The sequence below is a fragment of the Balearica regulorum genome, chromosome 8 (genome assembly GCF_011004875.1).
Source record: "Balearica regulorum gibbericeps isolate bBalReg1 chromosome 8, bBalReg1.pri, whole genome shotgun sequence".
Taxonomy (NCBI): Eukaryota; Metazoa; Chordata; class Aves; order Gruiformes; family Gruidae; genus Balearica; species Balearica regulorum.
In genome coordinates, this window is record NC_046191.1 from 4,794,019 (window position 1) to 4,815,284 (window position 21,266).

General features: G+C 38.4%; 1 protein-coding gene across 4 annotated transcripts; it reads left to right on the forward strand.

The window, feature by feature from the left end:
• Positions 1–27: 27 nt before the first annotated feature.
• Positions 28–19,281, forward strand: MYSM1 (Myb like, SWIRM and MPN domains 1). Of its 4 annotated transcripts, XM_075759279.1 has the most exons (21): positions 40–163; positions 1,801–1,876; positions 2,076–2,146; positions 3,159–3,236; positions 3,367–3,393; positions 3,920–3,998; positions 4,710–4,808; positions 5,410–5,791; positions 5,993–6,170; positions 7,365–7,495; positions 8,702–8,805; positions 9,701–9,778; positions 10,928–11,016; positions 11,342–11,396; positions 11,481–11,531; positions 12,052–12,126; positions 12,397–12,585; positions 12,788–12,920; positions 14,933–15,038; positions 15,160–15,217; positions 16,056–19,281. In XM_075759279.1, the coding sequence occupies exons 1-21, from the start codon at positions 81–83 to the stop codon at positions 16,218–16,220; spliced, it is 2,307 nt and encodes a 768-aa protein (XP_075615394.1). In that variant the 5' UTR covers positions 40–80; the 3' UTR covers positions 16,221–19,281. The 4 variants fall into 4 exon arrangements, with proteins under 4 accessions (XP_075615390.1, XP_075615394.1, XP_075615392.1 ...); XM_075759275.1 differs by having other exon boundaries at positions 28–163; positions 5,410–6,170; XM_075759277.1 differs by having other exon boundaries at positions 5,410–6,170; positions 12,872–12,920.
• Positions 19,282–21,266: the final 1,985 nt, after the last annotated feature.

The following is a 21,266-nucleotide window of genomic DNA, read 5'->3' on the forward strand; positions in this document are numbered from 1 at the left end:
CGCCCCGCTCCACGCATGCCCAGTCAGCGCCGCGCCGCTCCGCTCCCGCCTCTTCTCGCGAGATCGGCGGGGCCGCTGTCATGGCGGCAGCGGCGGCAGCGGAGGAGCTGGAGGTGGATATCGAAGGGGACCCGGCGGCCGTGCCTGGAGAGGCGGCCTCAGGGTGAGTGAGGGCCGTACTGTGAGCTGGTCAGCCCTACCGCCCCAGGGAGCGCGTCCCTTCTCTCCGGCGGGCAGGTTTTGCGTGGCTGTAGCGGCCGAGGTTCGTGTGAGGGGGCGGCGGGGGGGAGCGTCCCCGGAGCCCCGCGCAGTGCCGCCCCCACGCTGCCGCTTGCTGAGGGGGCTGCCCCGGCAGGGCCGAGGTCGCCCGGGGCCCCGGGCGCCTCAGGGGAGAGCAGAGACCTTGGAGTCTCATTGAGGGCCCGGGGGTGGAGGAAGCGGCGATGTTGAGCATCATCGGGCAGGGCGCTGGGAACGGGGCCTGTGAAGTCATTGGAGTGAGGTGAACGCAGGACTGCTGTCATCTGATCCGACAGTACGTGAACTAGGGGCACTCGGTGGTGAGGCTGCTGGGAGGAGACCCCTTTAAAATACCCAGACAGAGGTGCTGTGTTGCACTGTTAACAGGTAGTGAACTTGCGGAGGCAGATAAGTTCAGAGAGCTGAACGTAGGGAGGGTCAGAAAAACGGTTCAACAAACTGACAGGTAAGGGATCTGTAAACAGACGCTGAAGTGAATGGGCAGCAGTTCTAACACTACAAATCCAGCACTTACGGATGCTGGGAGAGTATGAGAGGGTTGTGTCAGAGGCAGTGGCTGGGCTCACGCGCTGTCCTAGAGTAGTGTCTGCTGTTGCCACTGTTGGAGACAGAACGCTGGGCAAAGGGGACTGTTGATCTCACACGTTTCTTGATGTATTCCAAAAGAAGCTTTTGGCTGTACATGAGGATTTATCCTTACCTACAAAGAGATGTTTGCACTGCTGGCACAAAGCAGTTCTGAATAGTAGGTGAATTTATTTTTAGTAGTATTGCAAGGGATAAAGGGCTAATTAGTCTTTAGAAAAGTCTGAAAGCAAAGAATGACCAAAAAAATGTGTTAATTACTAAGGAGATTTTATGCTGTGTTGAAATAGAAGAAAGTTGATCAATTACGTTAATCAGTGACAGATTTCTAAAAGTAGTAAGCAGTTACTTACAGAAAAGATCAAGCACAATCTGGATAAAGTCCATATGAGCACTAACAATCCCGTATGATAGGATTCTATTAAACCTTGAGTAAGTATGAGCTTTCCTTGGGAGGAAAACAGTTTTTTCTTTATAAGGGGGTGGTTTTACCTTATTGGGAGAAAGATGTAGAAATGTTAAGTGGAGGTAATGCAACTCAATGACACTTTTAATTTTAAAAAATAAGGGGCTTTTAATTGTTCATAAAACTCTGGCTTCTTTCATTTGTGTATATTTTACACCATCCCTCCTGCTTTCAGTCATTCTGGATGAGAATTTTTACTGTTCAGAGTTTCACTGGTATCTCGTACAGTCTGCAGTGAGATAGGTGAAGAGTTGCTACCGAGACTACTAAAAAAAGATGACTTACTGAGGGGGATTTCTGCTAAGTCTAAAGGAGTATTTTAAGGGAGTGACATTATGTAATAGTCTGCAATATATGATTTTAATTTTAGTATCTAATTCTGTCATCTGTTAAAGTTTTTGTTAGTTACTACACATAATTTTCACTCTGACAGCATTCATTTTGTTTGAATATGTCTGCATTGTTTTGAACACTGGAATCTTTTTCAGAGGTGGTGAAAACACAGCTTCAAGCTTGCTGCAGGATCACTACCTTGATTCATCTTGGAGAACTGATAACAGCCTTGTAAGTATTTTTTAAATGAATGGTACTTCTAGCAAAGTTATCAGAACTTCTGTCTTCTCCATTCTCTTCCCTCCATGTACATGTTCTTGCAGGTTTTTAACCAGTGCTTTTTGCTTGCTTTTAGAAGCTATTATGTATTGATTCTTGATAGTCAATGTCACAGGATTAAAATATTAAAACTTACTTGTATTGTTTATAGCCATGGACGTTGGACAGCAGCATTAGCGAAGAAAACAGGGCTGTCATTGAGAAAATGTTGCTGGAAGAAGAGTATCCTTTTGCTGATTTGCTTGTATGCTTAGAACAATAGAAATCTTTCTGTTTTCCAGAGGAACTGGACAAATCTTTTCTTGTTAAGGTGACTGAAGCACTGTCATTTTGTAGGTAGTTTGCAGAAGTTAGGGAGGACCCCTGAATTAATCATCTAGCTACCTGCAACTTCCTCTGGTGCTTCTGATTGTTCAGAAAATGACTCTAAAGCTTGTCAGATATAAGCTGACACTGGCACCAAAAATAGCAATATTCATCCCCACTTCAGCTGCTTATTCATTGTGCTGATGCAGCTGTTTGTGTGGTTTCATAGTGAACCTGATCAAACAGCTGATCTGGCTAAATATAGCTAGTTCTTTTTGCTGAATTGTTCTTCACTGGGACTCGCTTACTGTCTGATTTTTGTCTGGCAACGGTCATATTTCTGGCAGCATGCAAAATGAAAACGGGAAGGGACAGCTGCTGCTTTTTTCTTTTTGTGTTTTTTAAGTAATGCTGTCTTAAATTGCCATTAATAGCATTTCTGGCATAAGTTGACCTCAACAGACTAGGGAAGTTACAGCAATAGTAGTCCACGGGCTAATTTATTTTCATGTTCTTTTTTGTAATTGAGTGTAGTAATATACAGTAATAGAGGAACAAGAAAATAAAGCAATTAAAATTTTCCTAATAGAATGGATTATTGAGGCTTAATTTGAAAATAGATAAGGTATCTGTATGATGAAAATTATTTTTGTGTGTTTTCTAAGTCAAAGAAAAATGCTGCTGCAGAAGCAGGATACCTAGTTTGCTGCAAGTAAAGTAAGCATGGGGTTCAGAAGTCAAATGTCACTTATGCATTAAACTAGTAAAAGTGTGTGAAATTGTGTGTGGTTTCGTTTTGAAAGCAGCATGGTACTTGCTTCTACACCTGAATAATTATGAACCGGTATAATTTATACGATTATTAGAATTCTCACCTGTACAAATATGTATTCTGATGCTTTGAAAACTTACTTAGTAACTATTTCAGATATTATTTATCTAATAAATCACTTTCTGAAAAAATGTGGCTCAATCAAAAAGAAGTGGAGAAAAGATCTATGAGAAGGTAAGCTCTGTTCTGGAAAAAATCTGTTAGATGGGAACAAATGAAAAGTCCTTCTAAAATTTATTTGCTGAAATATGCAACAGCATCACAATTACTAATTTTTATTTTTCACATTGTTTTTTATTTGCAGCCCACATAAGAAAACTGGAAAAGTCATGTATGTACATTTTAATGATTATGTTGCATTTTTAAGTGTGGCATATGATTTTTGTTAAGTTTTCAGAAACTATTGTAAAAAACAAAAAAGCTACAGTTCCTTAGTTCCTTTTGTTTGGCTGTACAAAATTATTTAAGAGACCTTTCAATGCAAAGAAATACTGTTGTGTGTAATAATGGGCTTGTAGTAAACTAGTCTGTTTTGTTGTAGCACAGTTATCCTTATGAGAAAACCCCTGGTAGTTCTAACTGGCTTTCTTGTCTCAGCTTTTCTGTTTGCTGTTTCTATGTATTTCCGTACCATTAGTTACTGATGACTCTAGTGTTGCCTTGAATCTTCTTTTGTGATAGAGGAGCTGACATGATTCTTGATACTTTATTTATCAGCTGCATTCATGTTTAAAACAATACCTTGAGTTTTACAGAAGATCGGGAGTAGTCTTCCTGTCAGAAGTTGCCTTCAGTTACTGGGATTTGAGAATATATGTTTTTAAGAAAGCATTAACTTCTGTTTCCTGTTTCGCTAGGGTGCGATCACCTACAAAATCAGCTAGCTACTCATTAAAGTGGACATCAGAAGAAAAAGAACTATTTGAACAAGGACTGGTAAGTTTGTTTATATATATGTAATATTTTGAATAGAAATCATTAGTTTATCTTAAATAACAAAATAATAAGTAATATAAATAAGCATGTTATATTTATCTGCTTTTGTACTTCTAATGTGTTAAAAAATAATTGCCATCTGCTAAGAGTATAATGATAAATCAGATTTATATTGATGAATCCCCCAAATTGGCTTTCTTTAACAGATGTTGTTCACGTGAGGCTGATTACAATTTGAGATCACAAAATATCTCAAATATAGAGCTTTATGAATTGTACAGTCATAATGCTGTAGTTAACTACAGGAAATATCGTGTGTGCGTATGCCAATCAGCTAATAAAGTGAAATCCTTTAACTACTGTTGTAAGGTCTTTAGAGATTATATGGTTGTACAGTGCTGAATGAAAGGGTTTGCTTCACCAAGTACAAATTCGTTCCAGTAGTATTCCTTGGGTTAGCAGGCAGCATAAATTACAGTGTGCCTGAGTTTGGTGAAGAAGATCCTCAAGTGAAGAAGAGTAGCAATAACTCACTGTTGGATGCAGTTTTTTCCTTGGTAGACTATTAGTAGCGAGGTTCTTTACCATGGGTTTGCTGTTCTTTTTGTGCATTTGTAATGAATAATTGAGCTTTTAAACTATTTTGGCACATAAAGTGTAACGTCTGGAATGTTAGAGTTTGGGTAACTTAAACGTGCTTTGTTGTGCTAGGTGAAATTTGGCCGCCGATGGACGAAAATTGCCAAGTTGATTGGAAGTCGTACTGTTCTGCAAGTAAAGAGCTATGCTCGGCAGTATTTTAAGAACAAGGTAAACAGAGTATCTCTCTAGTTTCAAAAAAGGCTGTTTGACTAGTATGTTGTTGTACATGTAGCTTGATTTTAATCTGCCTTTTGAAGATACTGCTGTTAAAGTGTGTACTCTGTTCAGAAAAGTGGAATATGCTTACTTGCAGATTTAAATATGAAGTCAGATCTGATTTCAAATTCCTAAAATGAGTTCAGTGTTTTTATTGCTGGTATAACTAAACAACAAGTATAGTATAATGGTAGTCTCTTATACTGTTGGTTGTTAGTCTGAAAATCTTGTTTTCCACTATACGGCTGTTTAAGATGTGTGTTACAGTTTTAGCTTTAGCCTCATTTGAAACTTCGTGAACATTTAAGAAGAAATTGCTACTGTCTGACTTTTTGGGTTTTTTTCTGAAGGGAAATACATATTAATTTACACTTGGGCTAGAAGTATGCCTATAATGCTGTGTAAAAATCAATTGCAATGGATTAAAAGGATAAGATGGGGAAGAAACACTTCAGAATATCTGCTGTTCGAATAAAATAGTTCTGACTATTTGGGAGGCAGAGGGAATTGTTTTGGTTTTCCCTCCTAAAACTATTTTTTTCATTTTCCTAAGGCAAAAACTGGTGATTCTGAAAAAGAAGAGCAGAGTCAGTGTGGTAGCAGTCTTCCCATTGAAGATGGGATAAGGGTAGAAGCATGGTCGTCTGGAAACTTGAGAGGCCGTGCAGACCCCAATCTGAATGCAGTGAAAATTGAAAAACTGTCAGATGATGAAGAAGTAGACATAACTGATGATGTGGATGAACTACTTTCTCCTACCCTCCAGCAAGAAACTGGAAAATCTGAATTACCTGTTATTTCAAAAAGTCCAGCTGAAGAAACGAAAGGAATGGAACACATTTGTTCATCTGGCGGACACGGTTCTGCAGTTCCTTTACCTAAAGAAGATCGTCACCATACCAAGCAAGATACAGTGGATGCATTAGTATTTCCAGGTGTTGCAGCAACTTCTTCTCAGCACCTGAACGGTGATAAAACTGTGAACTTAGATTACCAGCGATACAGTAATTTCATTGAGAAAGCTGAACAAGGCAGACTAGTAACATCTCGTGGAACTAGACAAGTAACTGATCAGCTCGGTGAGGAACAGAGACATCTGGCTGATAATGGATTGCTTTTTCCTTCTCCCCCTCAAGTGGATGAAGATCATCCAGAAGAAGCAGAGGAGCTTAAGCCACCTGATCAAGAAGTGGAGGTTGACAGAAACATCATTCTGGAAGAAGAAAAGCAAGCTATTCCTGAATTTTTTGAAGGGCGCCAGGCCAAAACACCAGAGCGTTATTTGAAAATTCGGAATTACATTTTGGATCAATGGTAAGATGCATTCATTTCATTTACTGAAGTAAGTGATTAAGATGACTTCTGTCCTGCTTTGTTGTAGTTAAAACACTACTTAGTGCAAATAGCTTACTTCTGAAAAGAGTAAAATTTATTTCATTGTAGCATTGTAAAGATTGCCAGTGAACAGCACTGATTATTAATGCTTCTTTTGCATCTTCCCAGTTTTTTTCTGGCATTCTGGAAGCTAAGCAATGCAAATACTTTGAAGCATTATGAAAATGAGTGTCCTATAGGATGCAGAACAAGCTGCATCCTTTTTGGTTACATTATTTTTTTCCAATTTTTGTCATGCTATATGTAAGAATGCATATATGGTTTTAATAAATGGTTCCTCAAAATGACTGATAAAATTAATTCTGTAATGAGGTCTGTAGCATAGTAGTACTGCCTTTACAGAAGGTAGCTAGAAGAAAGAGTGCTAGAGTGAATGATGTTGACCAAAAAAATACTTCAAATTAAGAATCAATTTGGAGTAGTGCTTGTGCACTTGAGTATTTGGTTCTTTGGAGATGGAATATAAGTTTAAAGAACCTTAATGATTTGTGGTAGCAGGCTCAAGATACAGTTTGTTCTGTTAACAGTTTTGATTAGCGTGCTTGCTGTGTTGGGTAGTTTGCTTTTAAGGAGAATTGCTGAGTTCAACTCTGTTCTCGTTCAGTTGTCTTGTATATTGACAGCTTATTCTAGTTGCAAGTCCATACCACAGAAGTATTGAACTGAAACAATTCAGTATCAGCTTAAAAGCAAGTAATAAGTGCATAGAGAGTGAAAACAGGCTTACTTATTACACTGAGGAAGCCTGTGATTATATGAGCTATTTAATCTAATGCAGACATTCTTGTATCAGTTTAACAGTATCATAGTGCTTTTGAGTAATGCATTGCTTGCTGGCACCATTTGTGCTAGAAGAGTTTGTTTTAATGCGTAGAACATAAGTTTCACTCTGCGTAAGTGTGAGTGTGTATGAATAACCCTAAAATAAATTTTATGTGTTTTGTGAAATTTATATTTTTGCTGTGATCGCCCTGCGTAGCGGTGTGTAGTGTGAGCATTGCAAAGGGAAAAACCACTTCAGTGGCTTGTCTTAACCTCAGCTTAAGTCACACAATACCTTCCTCCCCCCATGATTTGTTTTACTATTTGACAGCGTGCTGTACTTCATTTTAGGGAGAGATGTAAACCCAAATACCTGAATAAGACTTCAGTACGTCCAGGCCTCAAGAACTGTGGTGATGTTAACTGCATTGGACGGATCCATACGTATTTGGAATTAATAGGAGCGATTAACTTTGGCTGTGGTAAAGATATTTCTATTGGAATCAATTCAGAACTTAAATTCTAATTAGTGTATGCTGAACACATCTATTGTTGACTGTCAGGTTTTTTTTTATTGAATGTTTTCATGTGAAGGCTAAACATCAAGGTTAGTAGATGTGTTTTTTAAAAGAAAAGTCATAAGTTCACTTCATTGAAGTGCAGGTGACTGCACTTAATCAGAATCAAGCATCCATGTGGATGATCTTCCAACTTCTCTGTACTCTTAATGTCTTAAATGGTAATTGTTGTTACATTTAAGTTCTGTAGAAGAGAATCTTTGTTTTGACTGTATTTAGTACAGCCGTGTTCCAGCTTACGTGGCTGTAGCCTATTTTGGTATTAATGTTGAAGGACTACTTAATGTTAGGGTATACCTCTCCCGCAAAAGGATGCACGTTAATCCTTACTAGGAAGGACCTTCTGAGCAGATTGTTGCTTGTGACTTTCGAAATTCTATAGGAGTTTGTAACCTGCTTACAGCATTGAAGATTTTTGGTTTTACCCAACGGACTTTTTTTAATGTCCTTTTTCCTTCTCCCCCCCCCCCCCCCCCCCCCCCCCCCCATGTTTACTGCATGCCAACTGGTGGGGTGGATTTTTGTTTTGTGCTTTTCTGTGTGTTCTGTGGTGGTTTTTTTTCTTTTTTTTTCCCTGATAACCTGCTGTATCTGAAATTCTGCCCTCCCTCTGTGTGAGACAGAATTCATGTTACTGTTTCTTTTCCCATACCGAATTATAACTATTTTCTAAATCAAAACCAATGTCTTCATCCTCAGGGCTAGTTTTTACAAGATTCAAATGTTAAAATTAGGTGACATGTTAAGAGTGCATATACACTTATAACTTAATGTTCGTTTAGAGTCTCTGGATTGAGTTTGACCCAATGTTGAATGACAGTCCTCTAGGAGAAGAGGAATGGCCTGCAGATATGGTTTTTTTCTGAAATAAATTAACAAGAAGGAAGGAGATTTTCCTGTCTTAAAACTGCTGTGGTAGTGGGAGAGGGCTATATAATCAGTCAGTAATAGGACCATCAAGAGATGCCTTTTCACTGTTTTTCAGTTGTTGCTTTTTTCTTGACAGCATTTGTCCTTACTGCTTGTCTCTGTCGTTCTTGGCTCTGTACCAGTAATAAGCAGCTTCATACTTTACTGAAGTACAGTGTATCTCTCTCATGTATCCTGTAGAACAGGCTGTGTATAACCGACCCCAACCAGCTGATAAAACACGGTCCAAAGAAGGCAAAGACACAGTGGAAGCATACCAGCTCGCTCAGCGCTTGCAATCAATGGTACGTTTTGGTGGGGGAGGTGGGGGCAGCGAGAAGCATTCAGCATGGAGAAGGCCTTTTCAAGCTAGGGCATCTCAGGAGATTTCTTCGCTTGTTCAGTTTGCGGTTGCATTAGAATGCCCTGCATGTGAGTGTCGGCCTAAGTACAAGTTCTGCTTTCTGACAGGTGTCTGTCCTAACTTCTGCTGTCTTACATTCCATTTGTCTACAGGTACTTCACTGCAATTGTGTTCCAGTCGCCTCCCCACAATTTTATTAGCCAGAAAATCACACACTGCCAACACATTCCACTACTGAGTTGCTTGCCTTTTAACTGTTAAGCATACTAGGTATATGGTATGACGTACTGAGCGCCTTATGCACACAATTAGCAGTAACTCTTTTATAACTATATGAATTACCAAGGCTTGCCAGATTTAATTTTCATATTCACGTTTAATGTAGCATTTTTAAGTACTTCATTGCAAAATAAATCAGTTGGTGAAAGGAAAACTAAATCCATCCCGCAAAAAAAAAAAATAAATTGAAATATACAGAACTGTAGCATACACTAGATGTAAACATACAGGTTTTATAGCTTTTTGTATTGTCTGAGCTGTAATTCAGAGCTGGGTAATAATGCACTGGTGTTGTCAGATGTTGATGATCCATGGAGCATCAACCAGGTGTTATGCTTTACAGCCTTAAAAACTGAAAACATCACTGATGGTATTTCATTACAGACTGTGAGCCACAGAACCTCAGGGTGTTCATTCTTTCCTGGAAATATGTCGTAGTGTTAGTAACATTCATTGGCAGTAACCTTTTTGATGATGTTCTTAGGGCTGATTAAATGAAGTAAATTCAGTCTTTTCAGGAGTAAGATCCTTGACTCATGTTGATTTACTTGCTGCAGCGTACAAGACGACGGCGAGTGCGTGATCCTTGGGGAAACTGGTGTGATGCAAGGGATTTGGAAGGACAGACATTTGAGGTAACCCTTCTGTGTTTTAAACTTTGCTTACAGAATTAATTTTTGCTAATTGCTAGCAGGTGGTGCTGCATCAAATATACAAGGGGAACAGTTGTGTAGTAGGTGCTTAACCTCTTTTTGTGGAAGCAATAATTTGAAAATAATGTAGCAGCTGTTAGATCTTTATGCTGCTGATAAATACAGCTGTACTTTGGTGTTTATGAAGGTGTTCGTGTTGTGAGCGTGCACAGCCCTACGCTGGTTTATGCCTGTAAAGCTCTTTGTCTTGTCTGGTAGGAGATTTCATGACCCTTTGTTTTCAGTTAACTGCCTTACTAAAGCTAACAGTAGGGGAGAGGAGAACGAGATTTAATTTTTTACTTTTTTTTAAATCCTTTCTTCAGGCTTATAGTGCAGGTGATACGAGTTCCTAATATTAATGCCGTTGCTGGCAATACCCTCAGAAACACTGTGGTTTATGAAGTGCTTCGAAAAAAAAAAAAATCCTACAAGTGTAAATATTTAATAGAGTACTTGGAAACAGGATGTCCACTTGAGCATGTCCATTCCTACAATTTCAAATTATAGAAAAAGTGAGGAACTACAAACATCCTATTCTTCTTCTATAGAAAACCACTTACATTTGCAACCTTCAGTAATAAATATCTGTAACAATTACCTCCATTACATTATAATGACATACCTATTTTTGAGTAGCTGTGGTTAATAATTCTAACACTTTCTGCAAAATATATATTTGGATGGAAATAAAGTTTGGAAACTTTCATCCCTAAAAAGGTGTCATGATAAATTCTTGCCTCGGATTGTAATGGCAGATTTTCTCCTTAGTTATTGCACTTGCATCCATCTATGGCTTGTGATATGGGCTGTGATTTTACTGAACTGGATTGACCTGGGGATTGGAAGAATTCTCTCATCAGTTGTTTTGTGGACTAGATCTCTGATTGTCGTGACTTTGACGCTGCATGATTCTGCTATGGCTATTGCCCTCTGTCTTGAGTAGTCCTGTAACACGTAAATTGATAGCGTATCAAGAGGATGCTGATGATGAGAATTTTATTCTGGGCTGGTTTTGGAATCACTACTGAAGGAGTACTTAAAATGTTAAAGCAGATTTTTTTTTAATTTTTTTTTTAATTTTTTTTTTAGCATCTGTCTGCTGAAGAATTAGCAAGAAGAAGAGAGGAAGAAAAACTGAAACCTGCAAAATCTTCTAAAGGTTCAAGACAAATAAAAAGGTATTATTTGACGTACATCATGGTCAAACATAGATTTTCTAGAAATGAAACAAATGTCTTGGGTAGTGTCCAGCTGGAACACTGCAAATCATTAATATGTATTACAACCTGAAATGACACATATGCTTTTCAAATATTTTTTGTATTTAAAGTCACAAGTGTGCGTAGTGAAGTTTCTGTATTTGGCGGAAGTCATCCTGGTGTGGTGTGAGAAAGTCCAGTAAAGAAAGCAAGGTTATTCCTCCTCTGCCAAGGAGACAGTGGGAAACTTGAAAAGTTTCCTGGCTGTCCTACATCTTTAGAGACATTTTCTTTCATTTTATAGTTCCTTTGATCCCTTTCAGCTGATACCATGCTGTTTATTCACCGAAGAAAAACAGGTATGTACCTTTGAGTGAATAATCAAGAATGCTTTATTACTTACGTTACTTTTCTTATACTCATTATCACGTTTATCATTCCAGGAACCTTTTCAGGTGAAAGTATCTTCCGAAGCACTTTTAATAATGGATTTGGTGAGGATTAAGTTTTATCTTTCAAAAAGCTATGATGTAGATGATGTGGGTTTTTGGTTTGTGGTTTTCTCTTTCTAATGGGCAACATAAGCAGATTGAGAAATCCAGTACTTACGTTACTTTCTTTCAGACCTAGACGTGAGAATCTAGTTTTAAATAAAGCCCCTAAAGAAGAATGTTATTTTTATATTGTGCTTAGTTTTTCTAGAAGGTAAATGGTTGTACACTAAGAGTGTTACTACTTACTACTCTGTCGTACTTCCTGCTTCCTGCATGGAAGTGTCACACAAGTGCACCATACACATGCGTGTATATAATAAGCAAACGTAACCTTTTCCGCTTGCTTTAAATTGAAACACTAGGTGTTTGAGATTCTTTAGCTGTCCTGAGTTTTCCTGCTGAACGTCATTGAGAAGTTACTGACTTGTAGCTGTGAAGCCAATGTGTTCTGTCGTGTGTGGATCGAAATGAGGAGGCATTATAGGACTTGGACTTTAATGATTGTTTAATATCCTTTCAGCACTCTCATGTGTCTATGGCAGAAGTAATAGGGCTGCTAGGTGGAAGATACTCTGAAGCTGATAAAGTTGTAGAAGTAAGTGTTTGTCTTTTCACATTTTCTCTAAAATATAAAAACATATATAATTTGAATAGATGTAAATGTTATTTCTGAAGGGCAACTACTTAAATATATTAGAATTGAAGTTAATTACTGTAGTCTTGAAATGTTAGTTATGCTTATGTTCAAGGGTTGGCCTGTCAACTCTATCACGAGGAAGATCTGGTATATGACTGAAAATTCTTTAAACTTTATTTAACTGATAGAAACTTCTTGCATTTATCCATCTGGAGACTTTTTTAACAGGTTTGCGCAGCAGAGCCATGCAACAGCCTCAGTACAGGACTGCAGTGCGAGATGGATCCGGTGTCTCAGACGCAGGCCTCGGAAACGCTGGCTGCCAGAGGATACAGCGTTATTGGGTGGTACCATTCCCACCCTGCCTTTGACCCCAACCCCTCAATACGAGATATTGACACTCAAGCTAAATACCAGGTATTTGCCAGTCTGTACTCCCAACAACCCTAAAGCCTCCCCGGTATTTACAATGTTAAGGCAAATTATTGCTCTAATGCATCTTAAAATTGGTTTGTTCATACATTGACATTGAAAAAATAGAGCTTATTTCAGAATGCTGTTGTGAAAAAGGTTGTATTTCCTGTATGTGGCTTTTTTTGTGTGTGTTTGGTTTTTTTAGAGTTATTTCTCCAGGGGTGGTGCCATGTTCATTGGAATGATTATAAGTCCTTACAACCGAAATAATCCTCTTCCATATTCTCAGATTACTTGTCTAGTAATTAGCGATGAGATCAGTTCTGATGGTTCCTACCGTAAGTACTGATATTTTATCCATTGTCTTAATTTTTCTTTTCCTTTTGGATACTAAGGGGAAAAATGTTATCTGTTCTTGAACTTGAGAAATAGGTATTTATTTATGTTAGTAACTTGTGCTGTACAAACCCAGGAATTTCACTTGAAGTGTAATCCTGCAAGTAGTCCATGCTGTCGTGAGAAGAATATATAGGTATAAATAGCTAGAAGATGGTATTTCTGTGTTAGTATTTCCCACAATCCATGAAAGAAATTAAAGGGTTGGGAGAAGGGTCACTGTTACTTACATACAATATCGGTATGAATAGCTGAGAAACTGCTTCGCATGTATTACTTAAACTTTGCTGCGTTACAGAACAGATCCTCTGATCGAGGAGACAGCAGTGTAATAGCAAAGAATTGGCTGCTATAGTAACTTAGCATTGGGAAGGTCAACGGATCAAACTTGCCAGCTGTCCAGGAAAAGACAAGACAGGAAAGATGAACTGCTGTGCTGGCACGAATCCCAACTGACGAGAACAAATTCTTGATTAAACATGTCGTTGGCATTGCATGAAAATGGGATGTTTCCTTTCTTGAATAGTTAAGATCTCATATAAAATTTATGGTATTTCACGTGACAATCGCATCTTCTGCTCATTCCCTGGCATTAATTTGAGGAAAATTCCCGTGATAACAGTGTATGGTTATGGTCGCTGCCTCTTCTCTCTCCTCCTCCCTCCCCCTGTTTAAGTCCTGATTTTTTGCATCCAGACTCTGAGGTTTCCAGTTTCCTTGGCAAGGCAATAGCAGCGGCCACGTGAGCCGACCGTTCCCCCCCTGTTTTTTCCTGTGGAAGTAAGCAAGGCAGACCATCTGCCTGCAGACTTGCTTTGCAGTCCTGGGGGAAGTGAAGCAGTGGCCACATCTGTGCGACAGTTCCTGTTTACCGTACTGATAGTACCATAGTTTTATCCTCATTTCCCATCCATCCCATCCTCGTGGTGTGGAGTTAAAATACTTAGAAACTTTATCTGCCCTTAGAAGTTGACTTTTTTTTGGTCACGTACATTTTTCTGTCTGAGAGGATTTCTTAGTTATGTTTATCTCCTGAAATCAACCTTTTACAAAATGGTACCTCCTCTACCTCTTTAGGAAAGTTCTACTGTGGCAATAGTGCTATAGTGCTGTGCAAATGAACAAAAGCTAGTATTTCATGAACAATAAATATTTCTATAGATTAATTCTTACTCTTGGAAACGCATTCTGCACTGAACGCTCTCAACATTTGAGATATGTCCAAATAACAAATTGTATTTATTGCTTTCTTTCCACTTTCAGGAATAGTTGGAAAGCATGCGTTTCATCTCATTAAATTCTTATTACCTTGAAAAGGCTTTTTTTGGGGGGGGTGGGGGGTGGTTGTTGTTGGGTTTTTTGGTAATGATTTACTGAAATACAGAGTCTCTTTCTTTCTCCCTGATTTTTGGTAACTGAGTTGTGTTCTGCAAGTAATTTTCTAGCGTTCCTTTAGAATACTTCCCCCACCTCCAGTAAACCAGAAGAATTTCTTCCTTTGGGAGCAAAATTCCTCTGAAATCTAGAACAATAGTCAGGCAGGCACTTCATCAGCCAGTTCATATGTGAAAAACAAAACCTTTTTTCTTCACTTAGTAACCATGTAGATTTTAGAGACTACAAAAGTGGTACTAAGGTATAAGAACTCAATTCCCCCATTTTTCTGCTGTGCTGTAGATTCTGTGTGCTGCCTTATGGCATGAGGTGTTGGTGAGGGCAAGGAGGAGAACAGGTTTGTTCCCTGCTCCCACCAAAATTAAATTTGGAATCAAAAAAACATAATACTTTAATCTCCTTAACATTGGCAGGTAACAGGGCTGCAAGCTTCTGCAGTCAGTAATACATCATGAACAGTTACGGGAAGGAAGGGATTGCACCTAAAACTAAAAAAGGGAAAAAAAAAAAAAAGTGAGTGTACGAGAGACACTGAATAATCATGTTCCTTTGATTACAGGCCTGCCCTACAAATTTGAAGTACAGCAGATGTTGGAAGAACCACAGTGGGAATTAATATTTGAAAAAACGAGATGGATAATTGAAAAATACAGATTCTGCCATAGGTATGTGTCTACTTATAGTACAAAGAATAGCCAGTTTCAAATTTGTGCATGTTTGTTACTGATGTTTCAATAAAGACGTGTCTGCTTTCTGCAGCACTACTATTTGTTTTTCTTTCAACAGCAGTGTCCCCATGGATAAAATTTTTCACAGAGATTCTGACCTGACTTGTTTACAGAAAGTAAGTTTTCTTCTTTTAATTTTTAGCTTTTTCAATTTAAGTTTTTTTTTTTTAATAGAAATCTGTTTCATATCATCAGAAGTTACAATTTTATAGATTGGAGATGTAAACTAATCACAATAACTGATTTCTATAGTGCAGCTTCTTTACTTGCAAACACAGTGAAAATAAGTCTGTTGATTTGGGAGAGTTGAGGACAAGGGTTACATGCAGATACCAAGTTTTAACCTCAATTTGGAGAAGAATGGCAAATGAATCATGTCTCTGCTCAGCATGTTGTATGCTTTCAGTGCTGAGAACTGCATGCATTTTGAGGGAAGATTTGGACTTCCTAGTCCTTTGTTCGATGGGTAAACTAGTGCTGTGCCATCTCTGTCATGCGTAAGGGGGAACTTTAATTTTCCATCAGCGTAGTTGTTGCTATGAAGCTTGAAATAACTCCAGCTGTAACATTAATTGCCCAAACAAGACAGAAACTCTGCCCAAAGCAGGAGACACAAGCAGAAAACACATATGCAGTGATTACCCACATCTAATTTTTTTTTTTCAACTCAACATGACTTTGCTTATAAACAGCTTAAATCTAAAATTGAGTTGGTAGATTACTCTTGAATTTAGCTGTTGTGTAATTGGCTTTAAAGAATTGGTTTTAAATCACCCGTGTTCCTGTGTGACTGCTGCTTTCTAAAATTTATGTTGTACAGTTGAACACTTTCTGTAGTGCTATTCCTAAGTGAATAAATAAAAATCCCTTTGGAATACTTATTTGCTAGAAGGGGAAAAAATAAACTCAGGGAAAAATGAGAATTTTAAAAAAATCTCCTTTTCTTTTGACTAGCTTTTGGAGTGCATGAGGAAGACTTTGGGCAAGGTAACAAACTGCTTCATTGCAGAAGAGTTCTTGACTCAGATAGAAAACTTATTCCTTTCCACATACAAGAGTGAGAAAAAGAATAATGCTGAAGAAAATGAGAATGACCGTTCAAATGAACTGCCAGTGTGATGGTTTTAACAAAACAAACTTGGGGAATTTTGATTTTATTTTTTCATTTCTGCTCCTCCCCATTATATCAACTCTGTCAGAATTATTATCCATTTTAATAGTAACTATTACAGAATCCAGTGTCTTCTTGTTGTTACGGTTTAAACATACTTTGAAAAACTCCTAATGCGTGTGACCTGACTACATGAGGAACACTTTAATATTAAACGTTTTGTAAAAAAACTGAGTGCCACAGAATTAACTGATTGACCAACAGTCGGCCCCTTGAGAAGGACAACCTGCCAAGAATACTCTGCTTTGGTCTTCAAGGAGAGTTTGCCCTCTCAAGTCTTTCAGTTTGGGAATTTTCTCATTTATCTACAGGTGCACATCTAACTCTGAATTTGTTCCTTAGTGCTTTAAAGATTGTAAGTTTGAATTAATTCACAAAAGAGAAACTGAAATGAAAATTTTGTAGCACTCTGATTTCAAAATTTCCTGGTATCCAGTCTTAAGTTTTATTCCGTTGTCGTTTAATACATCATCTGGGGTTTTTTATTATTATTTTTTCCCTTACTGATCCCTGTGGTCAAGCAGCTTTTTGGCATGTTCTTTGCCATCTTGCTTCTATATTTGGGGAGGAAACGCTGGCAAGTTTTCCTGACTTCTCAGTAGTAGTTGTGTTTGTTTCCAGTGGAAATGATAACTCCTGTCTTATTACAGGTTGCAATCTTTCTGGTCTTCCATTCTACAGGGAGATACTATGTTGTTCTGCCAGATCATTGCGATTTGTCCACTTCTAATTGCCACCGTTTCCTGTGGAAACGAGCTCTCGATAGATTGCAAACCGTAGTGCACCACGCAGAACAGTATTTGTCTTTAAGAAAAAAACCCACCAACTCTTATATTCAGAGTCTTCTCTAGAATGTGCAGTTCAGCAAGAAAACATACTGGTTTGTATCAGTTCTTCAGTTATAATTTCATACAAGTATATATTCAGATAAGTTAGTCATAAATAGATTGATCTTGATTGAGAAGTTTGTTGATTGCAACTTGGAAATGTTACGTGAGCTATATCATACAGATATATCACTGTGAATATAGAAAAAATGTGCTTTAAATTTTGCTTTCTAAATCATGAGGAAACTTGACTTGTATACAGTTATTTACACAGATTTATCTTGGGCAAAGTTTCTTAGAGAGGTCTAAAATATATTTGAAAACATGAAGCAAGCAAGATCCTGAGTTTATATCTAGAGAGGTGACGATGGAGTCAATTCTTATTTTAAAAAAATAAGTGTGTGTGTATATATCTAGTTCTACATAACATAAATGGAATTTTAAGATTTTATATGTTTACATTTTTAACTTCAGCTTTTCATTTGTATAAAGAGTTTGAAAAGCTTTAAAATTGTAGAGTTGCATCCCGAGGAGGGAACTCCTTTACGGGAAGCTAACATTACTTTTTTATCATGCCTCATAAAACATTACTCTCCTTCTGTCACGAAGCGGAAGGTGCACAACCCCACTGTATGCATATGTGAGCCCTTGATACTCTGATTCTCCCAATGCAAATTCAAGAGCTAAGGACTTAAAAATATTGGTGAATGCTCTGTGTTCAGATCCGCTGGTGCGCGGCTTGAGATCCCACTACTATGTGTATTTGACAAACTCGGTGTATCCATCTGTATAAGGCATGTTGACTCAGTCTGCATATATTCCAAAATGTCATCTTTGAGACTTCCCAATTAAAAATATTGCATGGCTTTCTATACTTCTAGTTTAAAGTACACTCTTGGTGAGAAAGCATTCCTCCCGTACTTAGTTGTGGAGTGGTCTGCAGCGTAAGGTTTCGCGGTTTTGCATCGGTTACTCTCACACGGTATAAATGTATGTACTAAAAGCTGTAATTAGTTCTGAGTTGTAGGACAAGAATTTTGAACCTCTTGTGTAACAGCAGCATGAAGTAGATAGATAGTCATTTTCTACATACGGTCTGCTTCCAGCTATCTAAAGATGGATGTCAGTATTACCCAAGTAGTGGTAGCAATGTGCTGGCTGCGTCTCTGTTTAATGATTAAAATGAGTTAAAGTAATACAGTTGTATTAATTGGATTTAACAGCCATGTTACATAAGAAGAGGTTTGAGTACGATATATTTTGAAGCAGTTTGTCTCTTGAGAAGAGGCCATAGTGCAGTATTGAGTCTTTGGTGTGCACACACAGACTCCAGATTTTCTAAGAGCTTGTTAGCAGGGTGATGGTGGGGGAAATATAACTGCTAGTACCATCATAATCCAGTCTTATCCCACAATGCTCTAAGTGAATTGGAAACACTGTGACACTAAGTAATAATTTTGTTGGCAGGAGTCATGGTAAGAAAATAACTCACTTTTCATAATTTATTTTGACTGTGTGGTTAATAATAAAAGTTTGGAAGTTGCATGCATCTAAGAAGATAAAAATCTATTTTACTGATACTACCAGTTATGCTACTAAATGCATTAAATATTTTTATTAGGAAGCTCTTTTTTTTTTTTCCTCTCTGTCCAGCAATGGTTTTTCTGCTAACTTTATTTCAGCGTACCTGGTGTGGAGTAATACGCTATTCCTTTCTGTAAGACCAGCTTTTATGCCTTGCCAAGTTGTTGCTCAGGAGATGGGAAATGGTGGTGTAGCCAGTAGAATGATACAATTTAAATGGGAAGAGTCAACAGTTCAAAAATAAACAAAAACCCCCCAACACCCCTAAGATGTCACTTTTGGCAAATAGCCTTTATGGGCAGTCGTTGGCCAAGTGAAGTTTCGCTGTCCCAGTTATCAGCAGTGCTTTTGCACAGGGAGATGTGCCTTGTGTTCCAAGGGGGATGGACTGCCCATATTGTTTCTAAATCAGTAACTTTCCAAGAACAATTCAGGTGAGGAAAACAAGCAAACAAATAAAAACCTCAAACCAGCCAACCAAAAAACACCCTTGCCATTGATGTTAAGTACTCTCTTGCTTTTGCTTGCTGCTTTGATATTCCTGACGGATGGTATACAAGAGTCTACTAATAAAGACTGTGTACACAGTACCTTGAAAGATGCATTCTGTATTTGTCATAGCTTCTCGTCTCTTGAGTGTTAGACCTGGTATTTATTTACTCCAAGTCAGTAACAAAGTGATTCAACTAAGTTTAATACCACTAGAGGGAGCGTTCTCACTACTGATACAAAATGGTTGAACCAAGAGCAAAACTGTTCTTACTAACACACCTAAACTTCTGGCTGGCGATGACATTTTCTGGGCAGTAGCCATGTACCTTGGCATAGATCTATTTCTTTCATGTGTTCCTGCAAACCCCCTGCTTTAGTGTCCTTCAGGAAATGCAGGGATGCCAGATCGGTATTTTTCCACACTGTTTTCACAGCTAATCCTGGCTGTAGGATCGCTAAGGTAAAAATGTCATGGGTTTGTTTTCATGGGCAACTCCACTGAGCTCTGAATTGCATTTCAAACAACTATATTAATTACCCAAATTTGATTGAAGCGTGTTGGTTCTAGATCCCTTCCTGCCAGCAGCAGGAGTCAGATTAACTCTTTCTGCTGTGCTAGCAGAGAATTTGGTCTGCCGGGTGTTACTGAGCTACGAGGAGGTGTTGAGGTGGAAAGGGAGCAGCGTGGAGCTGTACGGCACACATGGAAAGGTGTGGTGTGGCACAGCGGCGCACCTGGTGTCACACGGGGAAGGAAACAGGCGGTGCTGTTCCCGTGAACCTCGCCGCCGAGGCGTGGGATGTCAGGATGCACGCGGGGTGACTTCGGCCGGCCCAGAGAGCCAGTGCATGGGAAGTAGCTGGCTGTTAACATCTCAGTGAACAATGTAATTGTATTTGATGCTGAACAAAGTATTTAATGGCCTAGATAAAAGCATTCTCGTTGTTTAATTGGAAATGTCTTGCTGTTTTACATAGACCTAGTGCCCTATTTTTATGAGATTTAGAATTGTGCCGAGAAATTGTTTCCATGGAAGCAGAGATCACTAAAGAAATAATGCACTCCACATTTCCTACAGGATTATTCCTTTTACAGCCTGCTGTTCTAAATATTTAACTCTTGTCATGCCATTACAGCTTAGCATGGAGTAAAGGAAATAATACTATTTTTTAGTGTCATAGAGGCATTACATATATTTTTTTAGTATATATAAATATATAGAGAGATACTTGGAAATACTTTTGTCTTTAAGCTAAGTCTGTTCTCCCCTTACTTACAGAGGGGAAAATCCACCAGTACGATAAGGTCAATGGAAAAGCGCACTTTTATTTTGGCAATTTATGCAGCTCTGTCAGCAAAACTTAAAATTTTTCCTTCTTTGCTCTTCTCTTGCCACTGTTTACGCTTTTTGCTTGGTGATGAGTATATTCTAAACTTGCTGTCATGCTTCTGCCCACCTTTGAGGGAAGAGACAGGGAGTGCAGTTTTTCATTAAGGTAACAGCACTGAGAATCTCCCACCAGTAGGGAAAACACTGTCATTTAGTTACCTGTGGTTTTTCTTCCATATACTACTTTTGACAAACCACTTAATTTTTCTCTACTTCACTGTAAGTGTCTCTAAGAAGGGGAAACTGTCAAATGATAATAGGAAGTTGAGACCAAACATGAATGTTTGTAAACAGCATACAAGCAAACTATTATTTACCAAAAAGTCCTGTTCCTGCCTGTCCATATGTTGCCCTCTAAGTGCGAGGGCCGCGCAGCTCTCGGCACTATAGGAATTGCCCTGGCTTCACTGAAGCCAGCTGCGAGCTGTGTTTACAGCAGCTGTGGCTCTGTCCCCCAGAGAGAAGAAAAACAGAACCTCTTCTCTCTGAAGTTCATAATGTGAAATAAATTATCATACAAGATATGAGTATGTAGGTGACAGTTAAATGGATTTTGAGTTTGAAGAAGGGATGTGAATTTTTTTTTTAAAAGCAGATTATTATGGGTAAATGACTTAGAAATTAAAAATGGGAAAAGTTACTAAACTATTGTCAAAGAATCATCAATATGACAACTTGAAATACCTAGCAAATTTAATAA

Bases quoted from the DNA above. Each gene is read 5' to 3' on its own strand.
- MYSM1 (XM_075759275.1), top strand. From the start codon at position 81: ATGGCGGCAGCGGCGGCAGCGGAGGAGCTGGAGGTGGATATCGAAGGG. The intron at 164-1,800 runs GTGAGTGAGGGC...AATCTTTTTCAG, and splicing joins CCTGGAGAGGCGGCCTCAGG to AGGTGGTGAAAACACAGCTT. The intron at 1,877-2,075 runs GTAAGTATTTTT...TATTGTTTATAG, and splicing joins GGAGAACTGATAACAGCCTT to CCATGGACGTTGGACAGCAG.